The sequence below is a fragment of the Zalophus californianus genome, chromosome 12 (assembly GCF_009762305.2).
Source record: "Zalophus californianus isolate mZalCal1 chromosome 12, mZalCal1.pri.v2, whole genome shotgun sequence".
Lineage (NCBI taxonomy): Eukaryota > Metazoa > Chordata > Mammalia > Carnivora > Otariidae > Zalophus > Zalophus californianus.
In genome coordinates this window covers 10162680-10182399 of record NC_045606.1, presented here as the reverse complement: position 1 = coordinate 10182399, position 19720 = coordinate 10162680, and the positions used below count along the sequence as shown (strand labels likewise).

The window sequence follows — 19720 nt, the reverse complement described above, 5'->3', positions numbered from 1 at the left end:
TTTTAAAGATAATGGTCACCACATCATGTGATGCTGTCTGTATAAAGCCTAAAATGAAGCATTTTATTAAGAACTTGGAGGGAATGGTGAGTGCTGTGAATTGTGTAAGACTGATGAATCACAGACCTATACCCCTGAAACAAATAATACATTATATGTTAATAAAAAATTGTTTTTTCAATTTAAAAAAATAGAAGTAAAAAAAAGAACTTGGAGGGAGAAAAAATTCAAATATTCTGATCATGAGAACTATGCTTTCCTTTTTTTATTTTATTTTATTTATCTGAGAGAGAGAGTGAGAGAGAGCATGAGAGTGGAGTGAGGAGCAGAGGGAGAAGCAGACTCCTGCTGAGCAGGGAGCCTGATGGGGGCTCGGACTCGGGGATCATGATCTGAGAAGAAGGCAGACACCTAACCGACTGAGCCACCCAGGTGCCCCGAGAACTATGCTTTCCTTCTATCTTCTTGGCTGTCAAGAAGATTAGAGGAGTATCTGAATCAATTTCTGCAAGTATATCTGCCCATGTTATAATTTGGAGAGAGTGCTTCAGAGTGATAAAAGTGCTCACATACAATCACACACAATAGGCTCAAATCCCCATTTCCTGCTGTAAGAGGACCTTGGGAATGTTTATTAACCACCATTCTGAGCTAGGTTTTCACCAAGAAGGGAATAGTGATACTTGATAGGTTTTTAATAGGATAATGCACCAAGTTCCCTGCATAGAGTGAACGTTCATAATTATTACCCTTTTTCATATTGCTATTCCTGCTTTCTGTCTGGTCTCTCCCTATTTGTGTACATTTCTTTTGTTGTAAATTTTCTCAAATCCATTGTAGAAAGAGAAAAGTTACATGTAATTTTTTTTTAAGTTCCATTACCTCCCTGATGGCATAACCAGAGCTGAGTGTAGGATAAAAAAGCCTCAGGCATCTACTTACTCAAAATAAAATCTTTTCCTGAACTCAAAAACTATTATGCTCTTCTTCCAGCTAAATAATGCCATTTTCTATAACCTCATCTCATATACTTTGATGAGGTTTCCTTCAGGGCCTCTGTTTTCCACTCATTGTTTTTGACTTCTTAGTGTAGAGGCAATTTTTAAGAACCATTTTCTCTATTATAGATAATGCCTTTTGTCCACTTTCTTTTTATTTCTGAGATGGTCCTCACTCACAGCTTTATATGTTTCAAAACAGAAAAGCTATTAATGACTTTGTCAGAAATTGACACAGCAGAGTCTTTTGTTTTCTTGTGTTCTGAAAAAAAAAATCCATAACATGTCCCTTTCCTAGAAGTGACAACTTTTTAAGATTCCATCTCCTTACATGTTTTGTTTTTGCTATGTACTATAATGCATAAGAATAACTTAAAACATTAAACATGCAAGACCTGTTCCAAGATTTTTTAAAAATCCAAGAACATATCACTTAATTAAAAACATTTTAACAATTTGAGTTATTTAAGTTGGAAAGCAAAATGAGTAAACGAAACATCATTGTTGGATCCTCAGCTACAAATAGGAAACAAGCCAGCAAATGGAATCTTACTCCCTATGAAGTAGGTCACAATGTGATCAGATTGTCTTCAGTGGCTCACTCATTGGATTCACTTTTTCAGGGGTCAATTAAAATCTGAGCTTAACATAGCCCATAACTAGAGACCCTTGCTTACAACCAATAATTGGAAAATTACAGTGTCGCTGAAACTGTTACTAATATTCTTTTGGTTTCCTATCCATGGCTATTACCCATCACCAGGGTAAGGGGAAATAAAAGACATTCGAATTACTTAGTAGAATGGAGAAAAAGCTGGAAGCAATTTAGTGATACTGTTGATGTCCTCCTCAGAGATAATCGGAAAGCCACACTTGCTTTTTGCAGGGAGGAAGGAGAAGGCAGGTCTCTGTCCCATGAGATTTGCCTTAGAGATTAGGAAGAATTGCGAGGTTGCAGGACAGTGAAATCACTGTCTAGGAAGAGAATGGTCTTTTATCCAGGGCTATTTAAAAACAGGACAGATCCTCCTCTATCTCCCACAGTTCAGATGTGAACAGAGAATGATTAAATTGTTTCTTCCAGCTGGATGAGCCTATAGTGTGAGCTTGGAACACTTGTAAATGCCCCGGGGGAAATGTAGCCACAAAGGAATCGCACGTTGGGAATCAACTATCCACCTGCTGCATTCAAGAAGCAGCTGTTGTGAGTCTTTAACAATAACACCTGTCTAGGGACATGATGGCATATAGTTTGTACATAACTTTTTGTCTCTTTATTTTCTCCTTTCTCTGCACTATCTACTAACTTATGTCTTACTATATTTTATCTATTTTTTAATAGCAAACTTAAACGCTTTCCGCAAAAAGAAGGGGCACCATTGAATAAAATCATATTAATTAAAGTTTTGAGGACCTTTTTTGGTGCCAGAAGTCAGGCCAGTTCCAGGGGATATAAAGAGCAGCGAACACTGGCTTGAAGTCTTCACTGCTTAGGGATGTGTGTGAATTGGTCAACTAACAATAATATAGTAATACTCTCTGCAGGGGAAGGGGATTCCTGTGGGGTCAGAGAGCTGAGGCCCACATTTTGGGGAATCAGAAAAGGATGCAGGGGGAGGTTATAGCAGAGTTGGCGCTGGGGCATAATCCTGAAGCAGAAATACAATTCCTGCAAGTACAAATGGAGAGGGTGTGGACAAAGATGGGGTTGGGAAGGGTGGGGGAGCGCAGTCTAAAAGGAGCAGCTTTGAAACTGCCCTTCTTATTCTGGGCAAATACCATTATTCCAATCCAGTAAATTACTGACAAATGTCTTCCTTGACTGATGTTTCCCTTCTATACCTTTGTTCCCACCACGTGGACAGTGAGCACTAGTGTAATTTGACAGTTTCAGGAGAGTTGCCTGATTTCCAGGGAATTCCAATAAAAATACCACAGCAGAAGTGTCTTCAACAAGAGAAAAGGAATCTATAATCTTTTTTGAGGCGCCGGCTGATACTACATCGATAAAATTCCCTCAGCCTCAACATTAATGCAAAAACATCTTATTCAAACATAAACCTTACAGATAAAGGGAGCCTTCCCCTCCAAAAAACTGGTATATAGGGTACCTTTATAAATACACTAGACTGTTTAAGCTTGGAATTTCAGTTTTGTAAGAAAACTTGCGGGGCCATGACTAGAAACAATCTGTGGATTTGTTGCAGAAGGAATTAAATGTGAGGGCTCTGGGGATGAGGTGAGGGCATCCTTGGCCAGTGAGTGAGCCCGGCCAACTGCCCAGGACCTATGTTTCAGTGAGGCTTAGTAAAGCAATACCAGTAGTATTTTAGTAGATTTTTATTTCTTGAGTGCCTACTATGCGAAGAGCTTGATTTGCATTACCTCATTAAGTTTTGACAACAACCCATTTAAAATGAGAAAACTGAGGACCAGGAAGATTAAGTAAAATGTCTAGGGATGCGCAGGTTGGAATTTGGTAGGTGCTGCACCCACTTTGTTTTAACCTGTAATTAGAAATTTGACTCTTTAATTCCAAGTTGTTTTGAATCTCCATAATAATACTGTAAGAGGTCATTTGTCCACACAAAGTGTATGTAAACTACAGAAATGTTATGCTCTAGCAACAGCCTTTCTTTTTTGGAGATGTTATGAAGGTCTCTGGACAAAGCCCCCCAGAGGATGGTCAGGTTAGCGATGTCCTCTCTGAACTGCCCGGAACCAGGGGGCCTGCTGAGTGCGTGGACGGCTCATGCTTCCTGGGCTTTGCCTGGCTTTCTGAGAGAAGGACTGGTTTCCAGGCAACACCGGGGTCTGTCCATTTTCATACTGTCACAATGACAAGCATTTAAAAAAAAGTAAGACCATATGGTACCAATATGATGAGATGCTTTCTGAAGTCTGGCTTTTCTGCCTATAGTAATGCCATGGTTACCACCAGCGGGGCCTGAGGAATTCCTAATAAGAGACTCAAATAATGAACGAATAGGCCTGTCACATGGCCATTAAGGACTGAGATGGAGAATGCCAACACTGTGCTTCATCAGGTTAATGGACTTTTTACAAGTGCCCTGGTCTTAGAGGGTGGAAAAAGTGCAGGCCTAAGTGACTGCTAAACAGACCTATGTAATCTAAAGAGCAGAGCAGACCGCCGCTGAGGCCTGGGCCTCATGACCAGTAAACAGAAACTTGCATCTGATTGATGTGTGCAGTAAGTAACTGTCCCTGGGATCCAAATCGCATGACTCAACACATTTTCTGGTCTTAATCTCCTCTTCTGTTGTCTTTTTGGGGGTTTTGTTTCTGTTTTTGTCTTTTTTTTTTTTTTAAGAGATAGGGAGCGAGCAAGAGCAGGGAGGGGCAGAGGGAAAGGGAGAGAGAGAATCTTAAGCCCCTTGGTGAGCTTGCATTTTTGTTCTTGCCTTTCCTGTGCGAAGCCTGCGGAGGATGCTCTAGGCCGTATTTCAGATCTTCCTTGGAGGGCTGCTCCCTCACAGCTCATTTCTCCCAGCACATCCTTCTTAACCTGTGAAGACCATGATTATGCAGCTGGTGTTAATTGTCTGTTTGCCCCCACAGAATCTGTACCAGAACAGGTTTTTAGGCCTGGCCGCCATGGCATCTCCATCTAGAAACTCCCAGAATCGACGCCGGTGCAAGGAGCCACTCCGTCACAGCTACAACCCCGGCCAGTTCCACAGTATGGCCATTAGGAATGGCCCCCATGGCACCGTCACCATCCCCCGCTCCACCAGTGACACCGACCTGGTCACCTCGGACAGCCGCTCCACACTCATGGTCAGCAGCTCCTACTACTCCATAGGGCACTCACAGGACCTGGTGATCCACTGGGACATCAAGGAGGAAGTGGATGCTGGAGACTGGATTGGCATGTATCTCATTGGTAAGTAAGACGGCCCTTAGCCAGACCAGCTAACAGTGTGCCGCAGACAAAATGGTCTCCGCAGTGTGGTTTGGGTGTTCAACAAGTGTATCATCCACAATTCACTTTTACATATGCTTTAATATTTCAACAAATTCACACAATTTGCAGTCAGATGTGTTATATGCCAAATTCCAACACACTGCAGACCATGTACTGCGGTTTCTCTTGCTATCTCCATTCAATGGAAGAAAAGTGTAAGATGGAAGGGCCAGGTGTGGTTCAACACAAATGTCATTACCATTTGCAAGTACAGAAGCTCTTCTACTTACAAATAAGTTAATATCAAAAGCCTGTTTTCAAGTCCGTATGTTCGTAAGACCAAAGCAACACCATATACACAACTGATGTGCACCCATCTTTGTGCAGGGAATTTCACTTTGTTTCCAACATAATCATGCACCTCTTCTCACCTGCTCTTTCAACATTCTTACTGCTTTGTATTCAAAAGATGTAACTCGATTCAACGTACAGTGAGCCCAAGCACACCGCAGGCTGGGGAACAGAGTGATAGCTGAGAGGGAAATACACAAGTCTGTGTGCTGCAGAAAACAGAGCTCACAAATTTGAAATCACCTGAAAAATAGATTTGATCTATTGTACATGATAGAATCGGGTTGGTGGAAATTGGTGCATTTACACTGGTTAATCAGAAATGAAGGTGTGGTTGCTGGGGAGTCTCTAGAGTCGGGCCTCAAATTCAGAGGAGGCCAGGCCTTCTGCTGTCAGTCTGTGCACAGAGCAATTTACACATTCGGACACACAATGCCTGGTTTAGAATCATGGAATATCACAGGAACCAATGGATTGTTATGAGTATTTTATAACCGTGGACTGTTTTTCTGATAAAATAAAGGGGATCTTATCTATCAGGGAAACATTTTTAGCTCACATAAAGGTTTTGAAATCAGCTTGGCTGGTGTATTTACAATACACACTTTATTATAAAGATGGAGAAATGTAATTTTTTAAATTTGTACACAAATAGTGGTTACTAGCTGAATTGGACTTAGGTAAAATTTAATTTGCTTAAAAAAATAGTTCTTGAATAAAATTGTTTGGATACCATCAATCTAAAACAGAGCTTGTAAAATAACAGCCCCCCAAACATATTTTTAGCCTATATTATTTTAAGTTTGATTAGTTATCAACATTGAAAAATGTAGAGATTTCACATTGAAATCCGAATTTCTAGCTTCTTTCACAAAAGCCCTTAATTTGGCAGACTGAGCCCATAATTCTACTTGGCTTTAGTTCACTAAAGTTAAGCATTGGCTGCTTCGGGTAGCCTGTCTGTACCCTTCAGTTTTGCCACAGTCTCCCTCCCACCCATCCCTACTTTCATGATGAATGTTACTTGTTTAGCACCTTAGGCAATTAGATTTTTGGCCACAGATCTAGTTTTGAACCAACCCTTTAAAGCTGTATCTTCCTGCAGTTGTGAGTACTAATGCCATTCATTCCCAGGTCAGGGAACCTTTGGAGGAGGAGCATATGTTGGGGGGAAGGTATGACACCCAAGGACATTCATCCAAAGAGAAGGCAAAAAATGGGTGGATCTGGAGCTCAGCTCTAGATCCGGGCCGGGGCTGGAGGTTTGGGGTAATTGCACCCCAAGAGTTGATGAGGTCACTGTGGATTGTGTAGAAAAGAGCACCAGAAAGCCTCTGTCAGAGAGACGGGCAGAGGATGCGCTCACAAAAGAGGTAGAGGAGGGATGGAGACTTGGGACCAAACTAGGAGACCACGTCACAGAAGTCAAGAGAAGGCGGTGGAGGAAGGAAGGAGTGGTCAGCAGCATCGAATGTCGTGAAACTCTGGAAATGAATCAGATCTGGTGTTAACATGACATTTTGATGAAGACAAAAGTAAACACAGCTCATCATCTTAGAATCTTAACTTGACAGTTTGTTCTCATAGTAGCGGCATATATATAACTGTGAAGTTATTTAATTCAAAACGCCAACACTTTCAGCAACATAGCATTTCAGAAATAATTTCCAAATCCAAAATTATCTGTGAGTCTTTAAGAGCTCATAATTTGTAGGTCCTTAGTAAAGTATCTGTCAGATTTGCAGTGCCTTGCCAAAGATCAAATCACTGATGTAGGCCTAAAATTTTAGAGGTGATGATTTAATTTAATCTGTCATTTTGCCACAGACGTAATACCAGTGCAGTGGCTCCCAAGGCCACAGAGCTCCCTGGCCTGGTGGCAGACCCCGTGCTGCCCATAGGGTCAGCTCAGCACATCCTGGTGCAGTATCAGGTAGGGACCATTCTGCATCCACGGACAAATGAAATGCCCATGTGAGGCCAGGTTTGTGATGCTGTCAGCTCTGACCTTCGAGCTTCCTAGGCAAACATGACTGGGGAGAGAGTGAGACACCTGGATGTGGAAGGGGATGTGTAGCCTTCTCACTGACCCCACTTAGGAACCCAGTGAGGGGGCAGGGACAGTAGCTTCACCATTGTTACTATTGTCGGTGAAATCCCATTTGGCTGCCCTCCTTTATGGAGTGGTTCATGAGCTCGATACAGTGTAATGAAGGACTCTCTCTCCTAGTGACACAGAATGGAGAAAGATCACGTGGTTTCAGTGACAGTGTGACGTTGTTTAGAATCATGCCCTACCACTGGCCAGATGTAGTACCCCAGCCAGGTACTATTGAAAGAGCTCCAGGTTTCCGATCTCCAAAGTAGAGGGGAAAACAGAACTTTCTTCTAGAATCATTGAGTAAAATTGATGAGACATTGCACATTTACTGCCTGTTGATCGATACTTCATGTCTTGATCTACCTTGTCAGGGAGCTCTGTTCTCTGGATGTGTGATAGCAAATTACCTTAATTCCCAAACTTCATCCCAAGGCTGTGTCCTCATTCTGCCCAGTTCTGTAACAGCTGAGATAACAATGGTAACAGTTTCCAAGAAACTTGCAGAGCAAGGAAACAATTCTGATATAAGTTTCACTTCATAGGGCACCCTGCAAACCAAGGATTTTCTCTCTCTCCTGTGTATTTAATATGTAGAAAGTTTAATCATGTATATTCTGATTTTTTTGTCTCTTCTGATTTTTGAGTGGAGTGTGTCAAAAACTGCTAGTAAAATTTTTAAAATTTTAATCTTAATTTATCTATCTCTACCTTCACTTCTCTAGATTTTATGCTTTGTATATGTTGATGTGAATTACCAAGTACATAAATGTTCATGATCTTTTTCTTCTACAATTTCTTAGTTTATTATTACAGATCTGTGTTCCTTGTGCTACTCTTTGCCTTGAATTCTGTTTTTTTAAAACTATTTTAAGATTAGTCTCTCAGTTTCCTTCTGCTTCCATATTTGCTTAATCTTTTACTTTTCTTTATTTTCAAACTCTTTTTTTAAATGTAGCCATTTGTGTGTGCTTTTATATTCTGATTTAGGAGTCTCTGGCTTTTAATTGGCCACAATAGCACATTTCCATTATTGTATTTACTGTTATATTAAGATTTATTTTTACCATTTCTTCATATTCTTTACTGCATTTTCTTTTTGTTTTGTTTTTTTCTTCTTTCCATTAGATAGATCTATCAATTTAAAAATTATATTGTTCTTATGATGAATGCTTTTTTTTAAGATTTTATTTATTTATTTGACAGAGACAGATAGCGAGAGCAGGAACACAAGCAGGGGGAGTGGGAGAGGGAGAAGCAGGCTTCCCGCTGAGCAGAGAGCCCGATGTGGGGCTCGATTCCAGGACCCTGGGACCATGCGATGCTTAACGACTGAGCCACCCAGGCGCCTGATGAGTGCTTTTAATCATAGACCAGATGTTCTCAGTCAAGGGTGTTTTTGCCCCCATTTGATTATTGGAAGACGTGAGTTCCTCTGAGAAGTGGAAGCCAGGTTGCATTTTCTTTGTTGGGCTTAGGAGATGTAGGTAGTGGATCAATTCTCCTTTTTAACTGATTCTGTGCTCAGTTGTCCATGCTGCTCTCAACAGTAATAGTCTTTCTGTTGTACACTTTTCTATTACAGACTAGGGTATAGAAGGCATAGCTTCAGTTTTCATTTTGAAGCCAAAGCAAGAGAAGTACACTTCATGTTTCTCAGGTGTGCTGTTTCTGTAAACTTCACTAGAACTTTCTGAAACAAATTTTTAACAACCTGTAAAGATCTTTTCTCTATTACAGACTGTGGAACAGGGAGTGGGATTTTACACGCTAGAAGAAGTATCATTTAGCAAATACAGTCTTTTTTTAAGGAACTTAATACATCTCTATGTGTTCTGTACAGAATGAGTAATGACAAAACTTTAAACGGTACTGGCCTAAGCTAATGTTTCAGGTTATTATTGATGATTTTGCATGTTAATCATAGAGCTTTGCCATAGAGGGCCCTGTTGTTAGCCCAGACTGTAAACAGAAATATCTACTTACTAGTGATGTCTGACACTGTTCTAAGACCACTACCTATCTTCATTCACTCAGTCTTCACAACAGACTTTTGAGGTTGGTATTAATAGTGTACCCATGTTGTAGTGAGGAAGCAAAGACACAGAGGGATTAAATAAGGTGCCTAAGTAAAAGGGGAAGAATGAAGGGGAGTAAGTCGGAGGGGGAGACGAATCATGAGAGACGATGGACTCTGAAAAACAAACTGAGGGTTCTAGAGGGGAGGGGGTGGGGGGATGGGTTAGCCTGGTGATGGGTATTAAAGAGGTCACATTCTGCGTGGAGCACTGGGTGTTATGCACAAACAATGAATCATGGAACACTACATCGAAAACTAATGATGTAATGTATGGTGATTAACATAACAATAAAAATTATTTTAAAAAACTAATGATGTAATGTATGGTGATTAACATAACAATAAAAAATTTAAAGAAAAAAAATAAGATACCTAAGACCACATACCTATTAAGGTAGCCTAGCCTTCCTGCCTCAGGGGGCTGTAAATATCCCTGTAATTACACATACATTGCTCCCATAAAAGGACTTCCACCGTGACAAAGAATATGAAAAAAAGAACTTTGGGACATAGGACCCAGGGACTGCCAATCCTCAGGGTGGCAAAGGGTCTGGCTGGGCCCCCACCATCCATTTCAGATCTCTTCTCTTCTCCAGTGCTTTCTTCTAGTGCAGAATCTGGTCCCAAAACTTACATGTTTCAGACTCCTGTGCAAGCATCTTCCACATGCACACTGGTCCCTTCGTCAGGTGCACTTGTGCAAGATGAGGAAGGAGGAAGTGAACCCTGGGGTTCCTCCTACTGGTTAGCCTGTGGCTGCCTCAAGCATGGCTTTGAGAAATTCAGCTTTCTACCGTGATGCCCTGCTGTCCGCTCACTCGCTTCATGGGCAATGTGGTGGTGGCAGGTACGCATTCTGCCACAGGCTGGTCGCTCTCTGCTCACTGGTTACAGCTGCTCTATGAGGTTCTTGAACGCAGCAGTTCCCACGAGTCCTCTCTGAGTGAGGCAGAAGCAGGGCCTTGGAGTTACTCTCTTATTCTGGGGCTGTTCCCAGAGGCCCAGCCTAGAGTCCATTTCTCCAAAACCTAATTCCCTGCATTAAATCCCCTTTTGCATGAAATATCTGGACCGATTCTGTTTTTCTGCATCTGACCCCCACAATACACTTGGATTTCCAAGCAAAGAGCAGTAACTTTTCTAACAATTGGCAATAAATGCCTTTGGGGAAGGAGCTGACCTCTCAGCACAGATGGTCCAGGCAAGAATGTAGACTATTCTATTTTCTTGTGTGGTATTTGTTATGAAGTATTATTAGTGTAAGAGAATGGGCTATTTATTAGGACCAACTGACAGTCTCTTAAAATTGTGTTATTTTGCCATCCTCATTTGGTCTTTCAGATTCTTCCCACCTATTCACCCCATCCTTTTTTTTAATAGTTTTTATTGTTATGTTAATCACCATACATTACATCATTAGTTTTTGATGTAGTGTTCCATGATTCATTGTTTGTGCATAACATCCAGTGCTCAAAACAGAATGTGCCCTCTTTAATACCCATCACCAGGCTAAACCATCCCCCCACCCCCCTCCCCGCTAGAACCCTCAGTTTGTTTTTCAGAGTCCATCATCTCTCATGGTTCGTCTCCCCCTCCGACTTACTCCCCTTCATTCTTCCCCTCCTGCTATCTTCTTCTTCTTCTTTTTTTTCTTAACATATATTGCATTATTTGTTTTAGAAGTACAGATCCGTGATTCATCAGTCTTGTACAATTCACAGTGCTCACCATAGCACATACCCTCCCCAATGTCTATCACCCAGCCACCCCATCCCTCCCACCCCCCCACCACTCCAGAAACCCTCAGTTTGTTTCCTGAGATTAAGAATTCCTCATATCATTGAGGTCATATGATACATGTCTTTCTCTGATTGACTTATTTCACTCAGCACAACACCCTCCAGTTCCATCCACGTCATTGCAAATGGCAAGATTTCATTCCTTTTGATGGCTGCATAATATTCCATTGTGTATATATACCACCTCTTCTTTATCCATTCATCTGTCGATGGACATCTTGGCTCTTTCCACAGTTTGGCTATTGTGGACATTGCTGCTATAAACATTGGGGTGCATGTACTCCCTTTGGATCCCTACATTTGTATCTATGGGGTAAATACCCAGTAGTGCAATTGCTGGATCGTATGGTAGCTCTAATTTCAACTGTTTGAGGAACCTCCATACTGTTTTCCAGAGTGGCTGCACCAGCTTGCATTCCCACCAACAGTGTAGGAGGGTTCCCCTTTCTCCGCATCCCTGCCAACATCTGTCGTTCCCTGACTTGTTAATTTTAGCCATTCTGACAGTATTCACCCCATCCTTTTCTCATTTGTGCCCCTGAGCTTCCTTGATATTTAACCCATTCTTATATACTTACTGTAATCTAATGAAATTGTCTATTTTCTTGAATAAATCCCCAAATTTATTAGAAACTTTCTGAGAACATAGACCATGTCTTGTTTACCAGTGTGTCCCCATGGTTTAACACAATGTGTAAAGTGGAGGAAATACTACACAATTGCCTAACACATGAATGAACATCCCCTTTCTAGGTATTATTTACGTGGATAACTGATTGTAACTGTTAAAATGAATATTCTGGTTTTCAGAGTGGATAGATTCAAGTAAATACCTCTCCTTAGAGAATTACCATAATGAGGCAAATCTGTATCTGGATGTGACTTATTATATCTGTGCTGAAGACCCAGGGAGCTAGGAAAATATTATGCCCTTTTTGCAGAAATGAGGCAATTACTGTAAAAGACATATTATGCAATCATCTTAGTAGCCCATCCAGGGCTGTGAGCACACACTGTGAATATCAAGACTGGCAAATTTTGCAACCAAGTGATTTTCCAAGGGATGCAAAGAGTTCTTGCCATTAATGAAGCAGACTGTTGTGCTTTGCCCAATCATCTTTGCCAAAGAAGAGACAGCCAAAAATGTGCAGTCAACATGGCAGGTCACAAGCACGTTGACCAGTTATCTTATTTAATCCTCCACTAGGAGGTCCTAGTTGTTAGGACTCCATCCCCTACTTTGCAGGTGATGCCATTGGTCCACGGCACAAAGGGCCTTGAGAGCTGGGTCCTTTAGCTATAAGCCCTGCCCTCTTTGCATCTCATTCTAGCCTGTTCTCCCAGTCCTGTCAGATGCAGGACGTGAACCTCAGGGTATCTTAGTTAGAAAAGCGATAATGACCTAGCTCCTCTCTGCAGAGCTGGGGCTTGGGGCCTGCCTTCAGGAGCCCCTGAGTTCTCTCAATTCCTCCCATCACTGTGGTGGATTTGGATTCTTAAACATGGTTTTTCCACAGCCTCAGATCCATCTAGCTCAAGTGGTTACTTTCTGGTGAAGTGGAAACTGCCAGGGCCCCATAGATGATCAAAGTAAAATTCATATCCCTGTCTTAGTCTGCACTGAAAACATGAGGTCTAGAACCAGAGAGGAGGAAGTCAGCTGGGTCTTCAGAGATATGTCCTCTCCGGGAATGCTGTGTTCCTCTCTGGACACCAGCTGTAGGAAGGATATTGACAGTTGCAATGTGATGAGCAGAGAAAGAGTAGGAAAGGAAAAATACATAGTCCCCCACAAGCTCCTCTCAGTGCCACCATACTGTCCCTCAACTTGGGCCCTGGACACCACGTCAGGGCCTCTCTCTCCGCCTTCCACACACCCACCCTCATCTCTACCCTTGTGGCTTCTTTATCCCTCAGTGCTTCCCTGAACCCCTGTTGGCCTCCCTCCTTGAAACTCCCTGTCAGAGCACCCTGTTCTTTTCCTTCCTATCTGCCATCACAAGTTGTAACAATACCTTTATTTCTTTACTTCGTGTTTAAAGTCTGTATCCTCAATTGTTTGTAAGCTTTCGTTCAAAAAGGACCATCTTGGTTTTGCCCAACCATGGCTCTTGCATTTTCCCCAGCATAACAGATGGTTCAGTCTCAATAAATATCTGTCACATGAATGCATGAGTGCATGAAGGATGGGTGGATAAATTCATGAATGAGTCTCGGGTATTACAGGATGATAGGTATTCAGGCTGGAGAAGAGATGCTATAGGTTGGGGCCTATGATGACTGGGACCCAAATAGAAAATGTGATTGGATGTTTTCTTTATGGCTCATTCACAGACCCCAGTAGAGAACAGCTACTTAAAGTTTTAGGAAGAAGATTTTCACACTCAGATTTCACACATGTAAGGGCTATTCAAAAGTGAAATGGACAGCCATAGGAGCAATTATTTTCTGTCCTTGGAAGTGTTCACGAACTAGCTAGATGATCTTGGGAGTATTGCAGAGTGGGGAGGAGATTCTTGCATTATGAAGGGGTTGGTTCAGAGGGTACCTGAGGATACTTCTAGCTCTCCGATTCTGATTCCAGGTGCCTTTTCTTCTGTTGAGTTGGAGGTAGCATTAATATCTTTTTTTTTTTTCTAAATATGCTGTTAGCTGATATATTTTTCTATTCTGCTTTCTTTCTTTCCTGGGAATATAGATGAGGTCTTGTCAGAAAACTTTTTGGACTATAAGAACCGTGGAGTCAATGGTTCTCATCGGGGCCAGATCATCTGGAAGATTGATGCTAGCTCTTACTTTGTGGAACGTGAGTACTTTTCCCATTCTTGCTGCTCGGGATAAAACAGAGTTCAACTGATTTGTTCTTTGTTCTGTTGCATTGCATTCCCTTAGAAATATGCCATGTTAGAGAGCCATAGATTTATGAAATGCTTAAAAATAGTAATAGGTGAGCTCTAGAGCAGTTGGGCAACAGCCATCCAAACCAGCCCAGGGGGCCATTTCTTTTCGTTTCAAAGAGAAGCTTGGCTCATGGTCATTCATAGGCCTCTGGATTCAGGACCTTTTGACTTAGATCCCTTAACTTTCACTCTGTGGCTCCTCCAGGTGCTCTCTAACTTTGGAATAGTTGCCCCTGCTGTATCCAATCATCCAGTTTGGGCTTTGCTTGAGTCAGTTCTTCAAGGCTCCCTGCTCATGGCCCCATCATGTTGGGGTTAGTCCACGCTTTTCCCTGATCTTTGACTCTGGCCAGAGTTCCCCAGGATGCAGATAATACATTACTACCACCAACCTATTTCTTTGATTCCTGATCTACTGACATTTCTGGGTGTATAAACTTGTCATCGTGTATTTTACTGAGCTATTTTCTAAAATTTTTATCTGTCTTTGATTTTTAAAAAAAAAATTATTTTTACAGTTAAAGAAGGATTCTTTTCATAGGTCCCCATACTGGTACATTTCCCATTGCACAAAGAAATAGCCATGTGGGCCTCATGTTTACCAGCTGAAGGAATGCAGAGTTTACCCTTATCTACAAGTCCCTTCCCACATGGGTACTGGAGAGTGCGAAATGCACAAATCCCTTTCTGCACCTTCTTGTCACAGCAGGGATTCAGTGTAGCACTTCTGAAAGGCAATGATGAAATACTCCCTTGTTCCAACCATCCAGTTCTCAGAGAAAAGCATACATGGCCAGGAACCTAAAGTTGTCTATTATCATTTGACTCATTCAAGAAAAATTATATGCTCTCTATATGCTCATATTTTGCTCCCATTTTTTATTCACTCTCATATCTATTCATCCACTCAGTAGGCATTTTATAAGACCTACTATATTTCAAAGATCAGAGATTTGAAAATGAAAGGTCTAATGTCTGCCCATTAGAAGCTTATGATATCTCTCCTCGAAATGACACAAGTGCCCCCTTCTTTTGCATTAATTAGCCACATGTAGAGTGTGTAGACAGTCAGGAGATTTGATACTATCAGATGTAGAGGGGACATGATTTTATGAGATGTGGTTGGGCCCTTGACTTTGTTTTAGTCATAATGAAGTTCCCAACAAGAGATTTCCTTTTCCTTAATATTTATGTCCCTGACTCTAGCTTTTCTCCTCCTAATCCTTGATACCAGACAAAATGCCTTGAACTCAATTCTGATACCATTTGCCCAAAAGCCTCATGGCTCTGCTTTCTGACTACATGAACTGAAAATTCTCTGCCCTGCTACCAAGACCAAACAAGACCCACACTCACTCCTCAACCCTGCTTCTCCATCCTCCCCAGCATGCCCTCCTTTGCCCAAGTCATGCCAGTATCTTCCCCATTCCACAAATAGCATTATTTATCATAAAGGACGTAGATGGGCTTGATTTGGGGATAAAGATGCGTTCCAGCTCATGGTACCTGATATGACTTCCCAAATGGCAGTAAGAACAGAAAAGGTAAAAACTTGCATTAGTAATGAATATTAGACATAATAGCTGACAGTATGCCCCAATCTACATTGGAAGATGGGTGGAGAGGCCTTCTCTACTGTCCACCTATTTTCTTCTTTGGACTTCTAACTAATTGAGGAAAAAACCATGTAGGGTCAAAATGTAGTATCAGCTCAAAATGGTTCAGGAATGAACACATCCTACAAGTATTTGTCTTTTTAGAGGCAAGGAAATAAGTATTAAGAATAATGTGAATTTTTATGGGCTAATGTAAAAAAGAGGAGCTTGTGTATAAATTAATCTGGCAATAGTGCCATTCCTTTCAAGGCAGTTCTTTTCAAGATTTCTGTGACATATAGAACATTTTTTGTACATTCAAATAACAAACCATTTAATATAATTGTCTTCATCAGAAGTATGAAGAAACACTTTAAGTACCATTAGAAAGATATTATAATATAAAACCAGCTCTGTAAATTATGTAAAATATTGTCATAACTGAGTGAAAGTATATTCAAACTTGGTTAAGTAGCAACGTCCTCGAATAACCAATGTCTTGCCAACTCATAGTCAAAAAACTAAAAATTGAACACTTTAGAAAAATGACATTTTCCAAATGTCCTGGTGCAAACTTGAGAAGATCTCACTTGGCAGTATACCTGTTGGACTAGCAGTATCTCAGTGCTCTGGACAAATGGATGAAAGTGAAATTGAGATGCTGGTTGCAAATACATCAAACTAGTGTTCAAGATACAAAGAATGTATTATTCTGTACAAATGTAATATCATTTGTCAAAAACTAAAAATTTATCAAGAAAACTTAATTGAATTTGTAAATGATTAGAATACTAACTCAGGGCACACATATAAATCAAATAAATTAGAATGCTGTAATGGATTATAGCTTTAGGAGTCTGAATGCATTAAAACTGTATATAATATGCTATATGAATTTATATTTTTAATGTGAAATAATTGATATTTTCAAAAATGTATGATTGAAAAAGTGCCAAATGAACAAATAGGAAGGGATTGAATGTACAAAATGTTCTAATATCGCTATCCTTCATTAATGCAATAAAGCATCAAAGGTCCTCTTGCTAAAATAAAAATGCAGAAGCCAGGCCATTATCCAGAAGGTTACAGACGTTTTTGATATTAATAAAAATAAGACCCTTGCAGTCTCTAAACAGTAATAAACACAATCTAATTGGCAAATTATACCTTCTTAAAATTAAAAATTATTTTACAAACGTTGCACATTGGCCAGATTTTAAATGCTGAAATACAACAGAAGGCCATTCTTTCTATCTGAAGATTAAATTAAAATAATAAATGAGGTTTTTATTTTATTTTTATTTTCTGTTTTTATTTTTTCCGTTTATAAGAGTAGAAGTATATCACTGATTACCTGGAGTCTATAATGTTCTAACAGTACATTTCTTTGGGGTTATGATTCAATTTAGAATTAGGTAATTGCTGTTGATTTATATGATTTTTTTAAAGGTCTGACTAAATCAGATTTTGAAAAGTATTACTAAATCAGGAAACTTCAAAACAAATATTCCCTGCACTCTCCAAGGAGTTACATGCGTAATAAAACACAAAAGAAATAAAACCTGAATTGTTTCCTTCTCTCTGGCATAAATTTTCCCTGGTGGGCCCTTGGCTGTTTGACTATAGTAATAATTGCTATAATCTGAAAACTGCAAAAAGATGCAAATTTTAACCCTGACAAAAGAAAGAACTAGTGAAGTTTTAGCCTTCCTCATCCTGATCAAATCTTACAATGTTGTATCATTATTGTAACCCCGTTACTATTTTCTGATATATGCAGTCAGGCTAAGAGGGGACCAGACTCAAGCCTCAGGAGTCACCACAGCCCTTGCTGATTGTGTGCTGCTATCAGAACTCCTTCAAAATTGGGGCTTGCATTGCCCAGAAGTAATGATTCTACAGGGAAGCCATCTTTTTCTTGATCTCTGGCCCAAATCTGTTCCAAATAGCTTTCTGTTCACTGAAGCTCCCCATCAGTAGCAGGAAGAATAGAGTAGTGTGCCTTCAGCCACCACTGATTACGGCAAAAGAGTTTCTCCAAAAGGGACCTTCTTGGGTTGTGTCATGTTGTCACTGTCATGAGCATGGCCTTCTCACAGCTGTCTGGGTGTAAACCAGAAATCCGCAGTCCTTTTTGACTGCTCTGCCTTGCCTTGGTTTCCTGCCCCTGCTCAGGTCACTGGTCCTGCCCCACGTCCACTCTGGCCCCTCACATTCAGCCTTTTCCCATTTCCGCCCTCACTTCCAGAGTCACACCTGATTACTGCTTGCGCCGATTCTGTCACCCAGCATTTGTCAGAAGAATGTCCCTCAAACATCAGCACATTTCCAGTCCATTTCCATCCATCATCCCAAAGTTAAAAAACACAACACGGTGGCCTCTGATTATACTTAACAGCAAATCTAAGCACCTAGTCCTGCTGTAAGTTTTTAACGACACCCATTGAGTATGGTGAGGTAAAATTTATACAGGCGGGAGGGGGTCAGGATTTGCCTCTCAGTCCACACTTAGGCAAGGGGCTTCCGAGCAAGAGGTATGCGGGCTCAGCACTCACCCCGGTGTGGCCCATTCTGTCCCTTCATCTATAAAATGAAGTTAATGTACAGCACCGATAAGGCAGCCCCATGAAGATGAACTGATTCACCCTGTGAGTGCCAGATGTGTCTGGTATAGCCACGTCTGCTCTGTAAGTAGAAGGCTTTGAATTAGGGATTGCGGTGCCACTCTGAGAGGGGTCAAATCAGCAGCGTCCCTTCCACTTGGCATTTCTCTTCAGGGAATGGCCAAATGGGTGTCATGGTGATGACTGTGAACTGAATGGCTTTATTTGGTGAGTTTTCTGTGGGAAATGCTTTGCAGCTAGGGTTGAAGACCGAAGGACACTGAAGGAAAAGCAGGGCTCCAGGAGAACTAGCTGGCTTCCCCTCATTAGCATTTCTGGCACATGCTTTCTCCTCTCCGGCAATGCAACGAGAGCAAGGACGAGCCCTGCTGGAGCTGGGAGGCCACCCAGATCCATGATTAGACACAGGGATCTTGTCGGGTCGACAATCCAGATGGTTCAGGTGACACATTGTTGCAGCCTTTTATTTGAATGTGGGCATACTTTCACCAGGACTGCTCTGTTGTCAGCAGCAGTATGGCAAAGAACTACACTGTGGGCTGCCATTTTCAATCACTGATTTGTTATTTCCAAGGAGATGTCTCCATTTGTAGTACAGTAAACATTTGAGTCATAGGCTCCAAGCCCTCAAGAAGTCTCAAGTCTACTTGGGGAGACGAAACATAAACCCGGCCTTCACATGGCCTCACAGGTTTTTTGTGAGGAACAAGTACGGCTCCATATAAATATTTGCAAGACAATGGGCATGCATATTATTATGTCATCTTATTTTTATTGTCTAATTCCTGGGACACCATGACAACACCATTGTTCACCCAGTTTAATATACCATCCCAAAGGGAAGTCATGGTCAAAGTTGCACTCTACCACAATCATAAAGTAATTTCAATATTGCCTATGTTCTTATATTTCTTAAAGTTTGAGAAAAGAATGTACAGTTCACACAACACTCCTAAAATTGACTTTCCTCTTTCACCACTTCATTCCTCCAGTTTTCCTTCCACCTAAACTTCTCCACTAACCTACCCCTGATGGTAGCTCACACTCACGGTGCTCTCCTTCCCTTCCTTATTTCCTTCACATTTTGCTTTAAAAGCCTAAAAGAAGTAATCTTGCTGGAGATAAAGCTCCTGGAATGGTAGAGGAAGGAACCCCCATCGCCAAATATACAATCACTCAGTCTTTAGCAGACCAGAGTCAACTGGTTGGAAATAGTCACACAGCAATAACGTTTGGGCTAGAGAGGCCAATCTAAGTGTGCAGTGGCTCTGGCTGAACAGGTCCAATGAGACGATGGGAATGTGGCAGTAGGAGGGCAGAGGTCTCTGTGGGAAAACAATACATACAGAG

At 41.2% G+C, this 19720-nt stretch overlaps 1 protein-coding gene across 4 annotated transcripts in view; it reads left to right on the top strand.

The window, feature by feature from the left end:
- Positions 1 to 19720, top strand: part of HECW1 (HECT, C2 and WW domain containing E3 ubiquitin protein ligase 1) — a 437510-nt gene that overhangs the window by 183883 nt on the left and 233907 nt on the right. For all 4 annotated transcript variants that reach the window (XM_027574949.2, XM_027574951.2, XM_027574948.2 and 1 more), the window contains 2 exons: positions 4578 to 4902; positions 13950 to 14057. In XM_027574949.2, coding sequence (XP_027430750.2) covers positions 4578 to 4902; positions 13950 to 14057 — 433 coding nt within the window. The remainder of the gene's footprint in view (positions 1 to 4577; positions 4903 to 13949; positions 14058 to 19720) is intronic.